Genomic DNA, 13,520 nt, shown 5'->3' with positions numbered 1-13,520 from the left:
TCGAATTTCCTCCACGAATCCGGACGGAGAGAGCACCGGAGAACCGGAGAGCCGAAAACACTCCGCCGGAGAGAGAGTTCGCCGGAGAGCTAGCGCACTTACTTGGGTGTGCGGGTGGGATTTATCATGGCCCTTGGTGGTTACAGTGGACCTAACCATAAATAATGCAAAAATGATATGGGCACGTGTCGTATGAGTAACTTTTAACGTATATACAAATTACTTTTTTAAATGCCCAGTGAAGTATACTTTTAAGTTTAAATGACAAATACAAATAATTTATTTTAATTTCATATTTAACATATATATATATATATATATAATGTTGTTTTATATTTATTTGCTGTACTTTAATGCATTAATTCAAAACTAGTTTAGTTTTATTTGTAAAAAAATTAAATTTTATTAATAGTATTTCGTATTTTTTTATTTATTTCGTATTTTAAAAGTCTTAAAAACAGACATCAGGTTAAAACATTATTAAAATCCGCCCACTGTGCAGGCAACACTCATATTCCTCATTCATCTTGCTCAGCCCGCACAACTTGCTGCCAAAAATATTGCCACACCATTGCCGTCGACTTTGTCCTTTAAAACTGAGAAACAGGCAGTCTGGCAGCCTCTACTTTTCTGATTCCAAACGGTGCTCTTCTGTTACGTTGCTGTTATCCTTGCAGACCGAGAAGGTCCTGAGAAATGACACCCATGAGCTTAGGATGAACGCGGTGCCCTGCCATCCAATCCCTCCAAAAAGTAACGTCTGCGATGCTGCTGCTTTTTCGCATACATGTGTGTATACATATGCTCGTGTGTTGGACATTTGGCACTGTTTTTTTTTTCGCCAACGAAAGGACGTGGCGGATTCCACAGCCAAATGACAAGTGCTTAGTGTTTTGCATGTGCGTGTGAGCGAGCACTGAGAAAAAAATGTCGCTGTTTAATTGCAAAAAAATAATATTATGTTTTGTTTAATTAATATGTTAACAGTTGTTATTTAGAACATTGAATTGATTTATTCCCACCATACTTGTTTTATCCGATAGCTAAGATTAATTTTTTTTAAAGCTATTTTTAGATGGACTTGGTTTAAAATTTATTTAATAAAATAATAATTTATGGTAAAACATTAAGCGTTTGTTTTAGAACTAGTAAAACAATTTTTTTGCTTATTGTGATGAAACTATGTAGCCGTGAAAGTTCAGTGTGGGATTTAGCTGCGTGATTTTCCCATTCTCATTTTTCAAGCTTGAAAATGGGCAACTTGGCCAAGGGGATGAGGACAAGTGTTTGGAGGACTTGGCGCACGCTTGCGCGGCTTTCAAATTTAGCGTATTAACTCATTAAATGTTCAAAAGCTCATTGCCTGCGAAATGTGCACACATTTTGGTGAGTGCGAGGGTGTGAAATATGCACAAGTGTGACACTTTTGGGTTGTGTAGACGACAGTTTTAATACCGCTTGATGGGCAATCAGGCGGAACAGGCTCCAAATGAATAGTATTCCTTATGCCTATAAACAATAATGTACATTTTTAATTAAATTTTGTAATAACCTTTAAACGCATTCCTGTATCAAAGGTGGTTACTGTGACAAAGGGTAAAAAAACGTTGAGACCTTGATAACACGCATAATTGCCCCTTCTTTCATATGCTGCTCTTTATGCAATTTAAATTAATTTGTATAATTATTTTAGTGGCTTAACTGGCTTAACTGTATTTCAACACCCTAACCCGCACTGAGTGACCGCTGCCAACGGTTGACGTTACGCATACGCCACGTTGCATGCGTATTGAATATTTTATGGCGGAAATCTGAGGCCCGGCAAAAATGACAGCTGCGTGTTGAAAATAATTAAGGCGCAATTAAAATGACCCTGGCCACGAACCACAAGCGCTCGCCACCCATCCCTCAAAAGCAGCCATGTCCTCCCACCTATCCGCCTGTTGGCATTGCAATGTGTTGCATGCAACACCAGACTTCGTGGCGGCGACAAGAATGACGAAAGCAATCCATGGCCATCAAGCTTGTGCGCTATTGTGGCTTCACATTCAGCTTTCTTCGAAAACTGGTGCAATTTAAGGGACCAGATTGATAATAATAAACACCTTTAAAAAAAAATGTTGTTGAATTAATTTTCTTTGAGACTACAGGTTAGTAGGAGAGTTGCGTTCTGACGTTTGTTGTGTAGCAACACAACATTATTTATCCTTCCATTAAAGACTTGATTGCGTTATTGAATTTAAAGTTTAATGCTTAAGTCCATGTTTTCTAATATTTAACTTATATTTTTAAATGCCAATTTGGAAGTCGTGAAGTAGGTTCTATATTTGTTTTAGTCTTTCAGAAAATCAAATTATCAATAAAATTAATCAGGCTAAAGCTCTTTATATTAACTAACTTTTCTTTTTAAAACGCTGACTCATTAGATTTCCTTGTGAGCAAAATAACGCGACACTGAGATGAAATATATGCTTACAATAAGATATTTTGCAATAAGGGACTCATTTTTAATTTTTGAAAACCATCAACATTTTCTGCATCAATTGACTTCCAATAAAAACCAAAAATTATTTGTTTGCATGAAACACGTTTTACTCAATTTGTTGTTGAACAGTAACACATGATCACCGTGGACATTCCTTTAAATAAATACAATATACAAAGTACAATAAATAACTAGTACAAAATTCTGACCATGTTGGTTTGTAATTGATGACGATTTTCGGTTGAGACATGAATGACACGAAATGCTTTCAAGGGAAGGCAACGACGCCGTCCGTGATTTGGATGAGAGTAGAGTACTGACGGAGAGTTGACAGTTTAGTCTGCATTGGCATCGATTAGGGCAGGCACTTCGGAGATGTTCATTGGCTGTTTGGCGGATGCAGAGTCACCATCACCCACGATCTCCTGGGACTCTGTCATAGTCTGAATCGTCTGCTCCTGGGTGTTTTTGACATTCGAGGCATCGCCCGCTGCCTGCAGTTCGGCATTGGAATCCTTGTCAGCTAATTCTTGGTCCCCGTCGATTTCCTCATCCGGTGTGGACGCTGCTGCAGCTGCCGCCGCTGCTGCAGCAGCCTTTGCCTTGGACTTCTTCTCCTTCTTGCGAATATTCTTCTTGGCGTTGTTCGCCTGCCTCTGCTCCTCGGCCTTGTTCTTCTCCTCGATTGCCGTCTTGGATTCGCTGGCCGTTAGCAACTTCATTTGGCTTTGCAGATTCGCCAGTGTCTGCTTCAGTTCTGCGCAATTGCGTGTCATCATCTCCATTTTAACATTATCCGCGCTGACGGGTTTCACATTGACTGGCTCCGGTTCTGGCGGCAATTGCGGCAAGGCGGGAATTTCGATCTCGTTGTCCCGCAGGCACTTGTGCAACGTGGTCCGCTCCAGCTGAAGAGCACGCAGTAACTTCTGCAATTGCTGTATCTGCTTTTGCAGGCGATCCGAGTGCTGCGCCTGTAGGTTCTTCTCGGTGGCCAGATCGATCACCATGGCATTGGCCTTCTCGTATTTCTGACGCCAGCCGAGCGCCTCCTTCTCAATCTTCTTCGTGTGTTTCGACATCTTTTCCAGCTCCACCTTGTAGCTGCCGAATACCTCGTTAGACTTCTGCAGCGACTGCTGGAAGTCATCGTACTTTGCGGTATAGATGTTCAGCTGCTCCTTTAGCTGGTGCTCCCGGTCGGTGAGATCCTTAATGGCACGTTGCGCTTGCAACAACTTCTCTAATCCAATTTTGTTTTCCCTGAAAAAGGTACACAATTTAGGTGTGTTGCTATTTTTTGTAATTGGGCTAAGGACGTTGTCATCAAACATTAATAGCTACAAAACGTTGCCATTATCTATTATAATTTGTTGCAATAAGTAAAAAGTTCTAACCAATTAATAAAAAAAAGGAAAGTAAATACTACTGCAAACACGTAATTAAGAGTTACAAAACAAATTAATTAATTTATCAAGCGTGGGGCTTGCTTACTGATAAGCTTTTTTAATCGAATCTTATTAAAATCCAAGTAAATACTCTGAAGGTCGTGAGATTCTTAAATGAAAAATTGTTAACGGAATACTATTGTATATTCTAACATAAAATTTATTACATCTCTTGAGTCTAGACCCGCACAATTGAGCCCAGTTAAGTTTGAGTAATAACATATGTTTTCCAAAACACATATTAATTTGCTAACCCCAACAAAAGTCTGCAATTGTAGTGGGTTTCTTGAATGAAAACTAGTTCTGCAGGATTAAAGATTACTTAAAAGGACAAATAGTCTTTGCCCACTGAAAACCGGTAGTGAGTTTCTCACTCGCAGTGAGTTTCTTGAATTAAAACTCGTTCGCTAAAGTCTGACCAACTAAGGTGCGTCTATCTCGCGTTTCAGAAGCCGATTTCTTCACATACTTGCCGAGTATCTCCTTCTCCATGGCGGCCTCCACTTGGCATTTCTGCAATTTGGCCTGGTGCAACTGGGCCTCCAGCTGCACCTGCTCGTTGAGCTTCTCCAGGTGCTGTTCCCGCGTCTGATATTGCTCGGCCAGCAGTTTTAACCTAAAACGCAGGCCAGATGGTTAGGGAAAATGGGAATACAGAGAACGTGAGTGTGCAGTGGCTATATTTAGAACCGCTCTGTGGGGCGGCGATGCTTACTTCTTGGTCATCTCGATGTTGTAATCGCGCAGCTTGATGTTCTCCTCGTTGTTTTTAGCCAGAGACTTCTGCACGTCGTTCAGTGAGTTTTGGAACTTCATTTGGCTTTCCTTGCGGCGCTCCTCCTCGACTTTGATTTGCAGCAGGCTTTCGTTTTTCACGGACTTAATGATGCGCTGCTGTTCGCGGCAAACCTCCTGCAGCTTGTCCCTCATCAGGACACTCTTGTTGAGATCCCTCTGCACCTGCTCCTTCTCCCTTTGCTGCGACTCCATGTGACGTTGCAGGACGCGAAGTTCCGATGTCAGCCGGCTCACGTTCTTTTCACTGTCCACATGGCGTTGCAGCAGTAACTTCACCTTTTCCTCGGTGGAGGGGCATTCATCCAGGGACTTCATTACCTGCAACAAATTTCCAACTTAGTAATAACTCCACAATTTATCCCGTTTCCATGGGTTCTGAAAGTGTCAGGGAAATGGCGCTGGGCTTTTGGCCCCTCGATATTACCAGCTCCTCCAACTTCTGGTCGCGCTGCTTCTCCTCGCGCGCCACCTTTTTCGCCTTGCTTAGCTTCTCCATTTTATTCAGATCGGTGCTATATTTAACTATTCTTTCTCCTTTCGAATTTTGACTATATTTGTTGTGTTCCGTTCGATTCTCTTATCGATGCCATCGATGTTTTTAAAACATCGGCAATATCGATGCTTAGCCGGGCATTTTCGATATTTTGCCATCTTTAACAATTATTGGTCAATAGTGGAGACACACTCCGCAGTTAGCGGAGACAATTCTAACATTTCTGTAAGGAACCGCAGTATTTTAACATTTTGTGATGGAAAAACACAAGTCATTCAATGCTGTTAAAAAAAATGAACATGAAATGCAGTACTAAAGTACTTTTGTGCGCCATGAGTAGTTGAAAAAAAAAGCTTGCGCCTAACAGCACACTTTAGTGACTTAACAGCACGCTGTTAGCCCTTTCCCATTAGTTCCAAAATCTACCGCCAGGTGGCGCAGTTGTGAAATGCCGCATCAGCCCTGGTTTTACAGTTATTGGCGCGATACAAAAGTTTTTTTTTATTGCGAAATTCTGCATTATCATTGCTAATTTTTCGCTAGTTTGTCGTTAACTGCGCGTTTAATATTACGCAACATGTCGGAAAAAGAAGAAGAATCGATTGCCTATCTGACGGAGAAGGGCATTTTTCCAAGGTTACTGGAGATACTCAAGCAAATGGTGGAAACCGATCCCATGCCAGCGGATCCTCTTATGTATATTTTACATTTACTGGGCTGTCCTCTGATTCCACAGGTTAGAAATTGTAACTTTTTATTAAAATATAAAGAAAACCAAATATGTTAATAACATTTACAGGCCCAAATGAAGGCCTTGGAGCGAAAAGTGTCTCGTGCCCACGAAGAACTGCGCTATTTGCGACGCGTCATCATCGATTTGGATGGCGATGATCAGCTCTACGACAGCGAAAGCGATGTGGAGGAATATGTGGGCGATGTGGAGGACACAAGTTTGTCCGCCACCGAAATTTCCCTGGCGGAAAGCACTGAATGCCCAGCAGAAGACTCCTCGCAACTGGAATTTCTAGCCCAGTCCTCAAGTTCATCATCCAAGGATTCGGATTCCTCCCATCAATAGATCCTACAAGTTTCACATCAGTCGCTGAGCCTCTCATTATGTAAAGCTTACATATCTTTGGCAACTGCATGTGAGTTTCTTTGTTTCATTTAAAGCTTTGTGAGATCATCTATTCATTTTTTTTATCAAATAATAATGATATTCTGTAACTTGTAGAGGAACTACCTCTATTATATTTGAAGTATGGAAAACTGAACTCATCAAGATTAAAGTATCGAAACGTTGACTTAATAGACGACTGCTCTTCTTTTACTTTATCATGAATAACCTTAAATACTCTTTTAAGTATTTAGTTATTGCCTGGTCTTGTTATCTTAAGGTTTATTTAATTTCGAGCAAAGTGATACCCGCAACATGAGCAAAGTTGATTAAAATGTGGCCTGAGCGTTTGCACTCCTGTTTTCCATGGCTTTCTTCCATTTCGAGTTGATTGCCATTATACTTCGCAACCGGGGGGAAATCAATAACTAGTACATGGTACATGTTTGACGGCAATATCTGGGGCCAAACAAAACAACAATTCAATTAACATCAACATGCTGTGTGTGTAGCTGCAGTTCGGCTGCGAAATGGGGAAAATTTAATTTGCTACTAACGTTGTAGCCTCTGAACTAAAGACGGGGACTGCGGGTCAGGAGTTTTGCTAATTCATCATTATCGAGCAGTGGATAAGTTGGAGCCAATTAATTCATGCCCCTGGTAAAATGCAGTGAGTTCATTTTTGTATTTGACAGCATAGCACAGCTAAAATAGATAAAAAATAAAACAAACGCGGGATACATTACTCCGAATGCAGCATGAAATTAGTTGAAGCAGGAAAGTGTATTTTTAATTGACTTTAGTGTGTTTAATAACTGGGTTGATGTGAAAGTGATGGTTTAATTAAATATTTTACACCGCAAAAGCAACTTTAATATCTGTTTGTATTTTTTTTTCGATAAATACAAGATATATTAATTTCCTAATTGATTAGCTATGTATTTCTGTGGCTTCACTTTCTGAAATGGTTGTAAAATGTACCATTTAGATGACAAAGCCAATAATGCTCAACGTTTTTTGCACACACTCGCATATTTAATGCACCTTTTCTTGCGTGAAAATTCAACACGTATCGTCATAGATGCCTAAAAAAGTAGCTGGCCAAATGATTTACACCGTATATTTGTCACAGTGCGATAAATCCATCTAATCCCCCGACATCTGCATGTCCGGCTTGACAAATAAACTGCAGCAGAGCTAACATAAATATTTCTCCCGAAAAGAAAACATATTTTGCCACATAAAATAAACATGAACTTTTTGAGGGGGGCGGGGCGGAAATAGGGCGTGACCGGGCAGCAGCTGCTTTTAATTGCTTTTGCTGGTTTTTCGAACGTTTTTGCAACTTTTTAGTTGACATTGAATAATCGCTGCGGAAATGGTCGCTTAACGGGAAATTGTGGTAAAAGTAGAGTGGACTCAAGTTGATAATTGATTGGACCTCTTTAAAATTGTTTGTTTGACCGTTGCCGCAGGATATTCTTCTCTTTTTTTTCCCCCGTTTAATCTGTGCACGCGTGCCGATTGCAAAGTGGCCAACGGTCTGCTATTTTTTGGCAAAAATCTGCTTTGCATGGCAGTTGGCCGGGAACGTAGAACTTTGACCACGTAAACTACATGGTCCTTCGGGCAGTTGCCGCAGGCCAAATCTACGGAAAAACAAACCGGAGACGGAAGCCAATAAAGTGCAGTGGACCAAGTGTACTCCAGCTGCAAACGATCGTTGGGAATTTCAAGAAGAACTCAACGAATATTGAATGAGCTATGATCAGTGGGAGTGTCATAAATTACTATTTTTAAGCAACTATACCCAGAAAGTAACGTTGATTTTAAAACCATTAAAAAAGTAACTCGCACGTACAAATAAATTTTTAATTTTTTAAGGTTGTACGTGTATTTTATTGTTGCTATGCTTACTTTGTTGTGGCACTAACATTGTTGAACATAATTTATCTTAATGTTGACAATAGAAAATGATTTCTGCTGATATTTTAAAAATAAACTTGTATGTGGCACAATATATAAAATTCCATAAACTGCTGTCAAAAAATATTTATTATCCTCTCGGGAATAATCGCTACAATAATATTGCAATGAATTAGCTCTACATATCATCAGGAAATAAATTAAACTCCCACTTTCATCAGAAATTAAATGTTGAGTAAAATGTTTACACCTGTATATATTCCGCAAATATATAAATATTTATTAACACTTTTGCTCGGATATTTCAGAAGCAACTGCATTTGCAATCAGATTGAACGGATCCAGGCAGGAGCGTCAAAAATTAATGAATTTGCACAGCAAAAATGGGGGAAAATTGAAATTGGAAAAGGGTGGCAAGGAGCATCGCTGTGCCGCTTCAATTTCATGTCGAGTAAATTTTAATTTACTGCTCTTTTGTGACCGCATGCCAACCAAACAAAACTTTGGGACCACTGGCCCCCTTTTTTTTATTTTATTTTGTTTCTTTTTGTATTATTTTGTTTGTGAGCTTGTGTGTGAGTTTGTTTGGCTTGTTGGTCAAATGATATATCCGGTTGGTCGGTCCATTCGGCCTGAGGGCAAGTGTGGGATTTTTAAAGCCAGCTGCCATTAGTTTTAATGACCGCAAAAGGCAACCAAAAAAAAAAAAATGAAAGTGCTTGAAAAACAAAACAGAGGGTGAAAAAAAATTCGGCCATTGCTGGCAGGCTAATTGAAGTCTGTCTGAGTGGGCTGGGTGGGGGCGTGGCGAATCTCAAAACTATGCTTCATTAGCCAAGCTGCAAACTCTATTTGCCTAATGGGGCACAGCCCACCAGAAAATGAAAACAAAATGAAGACACTTCTGCCATAAAACGTGCCCAGATTAAGAAATGAACTAAGCCCTAAAAAATATATATATATATTTATATATCTTTCGGCTGCAATTGAATATTCCAAACACAACAATTAAAAAGCAATTAGCTATGCAAATTTCAGCGCTGTTAATGAGCCGGAATGTGTGTATATATATATATATTGAGCATTTTTCTGGGTTTTCCCTTGAAAGACAAAATATACTCACAGCATCTGACCCAAATACATCAATGTCAGGGAAATGTTTTGGCCAAATGCTTCACTCACACTCACACTCACACGTACGAAAACATTTTATCATTTCCTGTCATTTTTCATGCCACGAAAAAAAGGGTTAAACAATTTTTATGTGTCAACAAGAATAATTTCTGTCACTAACACGAATACAAAGCGAAGCGACTTGGCTCAAATTTCTAGAGTGGAAAGTTGCTAGAAATGCGGGGCGGCAAACAAAAGACAGTCGGCGTATTAATAATGAAAACAGGACGAACAGCGGAGATGTGACAGAGAAAAAACTGGGACAAACAAGACAACAAATTTCCAAAGAATGTCAACACAAAGTGCTGCAAGAGTATCAACAAGCAGCTTGGAAATTAATACATCCCACCTGCATAGGTGTAAAATAGCGAAACGCCCACTTTGCCTTGTACTCCCCTCTAAGTGCAACTATTTGGTACGTGATATCATCCTTTCCCGTAAAGTGCTGAGATATGTGAGCTTGCACAAGGCTGTTCGGCCCGAATTACTTCAGTTCATGGAAGAACGACAAGAAGGTTGTTTGATAGGGATTATGCTAGAGGGTTTTTGTCAAGTTTTGACTAATTTTGGACAAATGCTTAGCAGAACTAATAAAACATGGTTTTAAAAGGCCTACCTTCATAAGTTGGCACTTTAATTTTTATTTTTATTATTGACTGCACATTTTAATGACTTTTATTGTAATTAAAATTCGTGTTATTCATATATTAAAACTATTTAACCACAAAGTTCCTGTTTAGAATTAAATTGATTATTTAATTGTTTCACTTCTAATTACTTGATCCTATCATTTGGCTTTCATTCAACTGCAATCTTAATTAACTATAGCCTTAATTTGGGGCACTTTAAACTTCTGTTGAGTCGATAGTATTTCAACTTTTACTCCCCCTCTGGACGGGTATCAAGTTTAACAAATAAATAAGCAAATTTGTTTACAACGAAGCTGGGAGCCATGCCAAGTAAAACAATGAATGAAATAAAATGGGGGAAAGTCAACAAAGAAGCCTTCGCCCTCATTGTGTTCAGTTCCTGCGAAATAAATATGCTGTGAGCTATAAAATTATAGCCAGGGTTCGCTTGCAACGTTTATCAAGGCATTTGCACTGCTGAGCATGCCAATGGCAGAACTAAACTACTTAGCGTTGACCTTCACAGATGCCTTGCTACCCCCACCCAATGGTCCACTCAGAAAAAGTACATACATTTTTTAAACTTGCTTGTCAATATAAACAATAAACTTCTCAGTAAAGTTAAGCTTATTTAGTTCTAAAATTCAAAACTTAAAATTCAAAATTCATTTTTTTCGTTTGGGTAATTTATTTTAGAAATTTAAAATGGTTAATAGTGTCTTACATAGTTTAATTATCACGTGCAAAAATTTTTTTTTCATAATTTAGGGTTAAAGCAATAATCAACAATTAAATATAAAAAATTCTACATTTGAGTTTGCGATATATGTTTTTAAAATTAGACATAACGTACGGAAAAAATCTTTAGATTATAAATAAAAGTGAAAAGATTTATTAAATTCAGTCAATTATTCAAAACTTTTACTTATGTTGCTTTAATTTTGTTAAGTATTAATCTCTTTTCCCGTCTGTTCAATCCCACCCCTCCCGTTTTGTAGCAGGTTGCACGGCAACAGCTTGGTCCTTGGTTCAGAATCATTATTAATACTAATTAAATGGGCTTAGATCCGCTCTATGTGCCCAATCATTGAATGCTTATTACGCATACGCCTCATGGCCCGGCGAAGTCTGTAAATTTATTGCGTAACCATGACAAAGGCAAAACTTTTTAATTGAAAAAAGTGAGTGGAAATATTGGCGACTAGATAAGCCAAGGGCAGGACGCAACCTCTAATTATTCGGCATGACGCTTCATTAGAAAACCGCGTTAAGAAAATGGCCTCTTAGACCGTCGCCGCCGCCTGATGAATGACTTAATCACCCAGAAAAGCGCCACACAAATCAACGGCCCTTACAAGATCCCACTTTTGCTGTCACAGAACTTTTTGCCGGGCCAGAACTCCGCTCAAAATTAATGGAGCAAATCAAACGAGCAAAAAGCAGACACCAGTTCGGCCGCAAAGTCCAGTTCGAGGTTGAGTTCGGAGTCTTTAATAATGACAAGATTTGTGTGGGCTGCATACAAAATTAGCGGAAGGGGCTTTTGCGTCGCATCCGTCAAAACTTTAAGTTCTATGGTCAGAGCTCATTTATTTTCCTCTGAACGAACATTTCATGGCCTTCCTGTTCCTTAGTTTTGCTTACACCTCTCAGTGCCCATATTTAATCCAAAACATCTTATTGTAGATAATTTTATAATTTTAAGACAAAATACAGTATTAATTTGGACATATTATTTTCCTAAAACACAACTACCTATTTATTTTAATTATTTTATAAAATAAAAATAATGCAATGCTGAAAGCTTAATTTGAAATAATTAATTAATTAATCCAAAAAGTACAAGGCAATGTATTTCCTTAATTAATTAAGTTAGCTTTTTTATCATAACCTAATTTTATTAAAGTATTTCCAGAAAGATTTAATTATTGGCAGAACACAAACTTACTGTGCCGACAAAAAAACTAACAACCGCGAAGGTAAATCATAAAGATTTTAAAACTTAATTTTCGTGGCATACTCAGTGTCGAATTTTAAATATATGAGCTCATTTTAATTAAGCTAGGCAAGCTGAAGTTTTCCACCTCGAACTCCGTGGTAGAATCTCAGAAAGGCACATGGAAAACTCGCTGAATTGGCATAAAGTGTAATAATAATTTCGCCGCATCTTCTCGGATTCGGGAGATTGGGTCAGGAGTTGTGTCTGTGTCTGTGCAAAGGAAACAGCTGTTTCCGCAGTCAAGACCGGATGGGGTTAGTCGACTGGCGTTTTCCCAGATCTGGAGGGGATGGGAAATTTTAAAAAAGCCTTTGTGGCATTGCGCGCATAAGCGTGTGCCGCAATTTGCTATTCATTTGAATTTTCAGCTGGCTGGCTGCATGTTTCCCGCTGCCGACCAAAAAATGAAAGAGATTATGAAAAGTGCGCTTTTGGCCACTTCCTTGTGGCAGCCACGAAAATATTTGGCTTTTTATTTTTCCGCTCCCGCTTTCTTATTCTGCTATTGTTGCGAGTGTGGCCACTGCCACAATAATAATCATAATGCAAATACGTACTGCATTCCGACGCGCTCATTCGCAAAATTTCAGTGTGCCACACCATTCAATTCGTTGTGCAATTGAAATTTAATCAAGTCGTTCGGGAGTTTTGTTTAAATTGTAGATTGTGTGTGCCATTGCACAAGATACAGGTGCGAGTTTGAAATAAAACGAATTTTGAAATTGACTGGAATACAATTTTCTTAGCTTAAACACGAAATATAATTTAGTTCTTAGCTAAAGCTACGAACTAAAGTTCAGTTTAATTTTCTGGTATTTATATGATTCTTAAAAGAAGTATTTAGAATTTTAAAATAAATTTGTGTAAGTTAAAATGGTGTCGCTTGATTTTTCAACCTTTCTAGTTCCGTGATATAAAACACAGATGGTTTTTAGCCACGATAAATTAGAGAACAAGGCGGGCAATAACTGGTTTAAAATGCAATGGTTATTCCAGGTGTGTAGTTTGAAACTTACTGAATTAAATTCTTGTTGAATTTTTTAAATACTTTTTTTTGGAGAAAAGACAAAAAAAAATACATATTTGCTCTTAGCAATAAAAAAATTAAGTATTTATTTATTTGTCCAATTCAAATTAGTCATATAACAAATGATTAAAGATTTTAAGATTGAGCTTCTCAATTGCATTACATCTTTCGCTTAAGATTCCAATAAACACTTAACCAAAAAATATTGATCAAATCGAGTAGCCTATTGTCAATTCATAAGTTATTTTTCCTGACCTGATTTACTTGAACTTTTCTGCCGAGTTGGGTGTTTTAAGGAATTTTCTATTTTATTTAAAAATGATTCTTTCTTTATTACCCTCGTTCTCATTCCACTTCGAATCATTTCTTGCCACAGATTCCTTCATTCAGCCCGTTGCATTGTAACCAAGAAATTCTCGGACTTT

The 13,520-nt window shown here is 38.4% G+C and overlaps 2 protein-coding genes across 3 annotated transcripts in view; one reads left to right on the top strand and one right to left on the bottom strand.

The window, feature by feature from the left end:
* Positions 1 to 2,567: 2,567 nt before the first annotated feature.
* On the bottom strand, positions 2,568 to 5,327 carry LOC128266226 (alpha-taxilin). Its single transcript, XM_053002580.1, has 4 exons — positions 5,156 to 5,327; positions 4,649 to 5,049; positions 4,403 to 4,549; positions 2,568 to 3,748 (listed from the first exon to the last, which is right to left on the bottom strand). The coding sequence occupies exons 1-4, from the start codon at positions 5,225 to 5,227 to the stop codon at positions 2,821 to 2,823; spliced, it is 1,548 nt and encodes a 515-aa protein (XP_052858540.1). The 5' UTR covers positions 5,228 to 5,327; the 3' UTR covers positions 2,568 to 2,820.
* A 355-nt stretch (positions 5,328 to 5,682) lies between these two features.
* The window catches only part of LOC128252111 (uncharacterized), a 53,980-nt gene continuing 46,142 nt past the window's right edge, over positions 5,683 to 13,520 (top strand). Inside the window, exons 1-2 of one of the 2 annotated variants that reach the window (XR_008267280.1) lie at positions 5,683 to 5,960; positions 6,024 to 6,372. Coding sequence is in view for 1 of the 2 variants with exons in the window: in XM_052979578.1 (XP_052835538.1) it covers positions 5,802 to 5,960; positions 6,024 to 6,302 (438 nt within the window). In the remaining variant the exon portion in view is untranslated. Of the gene's footprint in view, positions 5,961 to 6,023; positions 6,536 to 13,520 lie in introns of those variants that run through there. The other variant, XM_052979578.1, reaches the window with a different exon arrangement.

The sequence above is a fragment of the Drosophila gunungcola genome, chromosome 3R (assembly GCF_025200985.1).
Source record: "Drosophila gunungcola strain Sukarami chromosome 3R, Dgunungcola_SK_2, whole genome shotgun sequence".
Lineage (NCBI taxonomy): Eukaryota > Metazoa > Arthropoda > Insecta > Diptera > Drosophilidae > Drosophila > Drosophila gunungcola.
The sequence above is the reverse complement of the archived record's forward strand: the minus strand, read 5'-3'. Positions and strand labels throughout refer to the sequence as shown.

Bases quoted from the DNA above. Each gene is read 5' to 3' on its own strand.
- LOC128266226 (XM_053002580.1), bottom strand. From the start codon at position 5,227: ATGGAGAAGCTAAGCAAGGCGAAAAAGGTGGCGCGCGAGGAGAAGCAG. The intron at 4,550-4,648 runs GTAAGCATCGCC...CCTGCGTTTTAG, and splicing joins AACATCGAGATGACCAAGAA to GTTAAAACTGCTGGCCGAGC. The intron at 3,749-4,402 runs GTATGTGAAGAA...TACCTTTTTCAG, and splicing joins GAGAAGGAGATACTCGGCAA to GGAAAACAAAATTGGATTAG.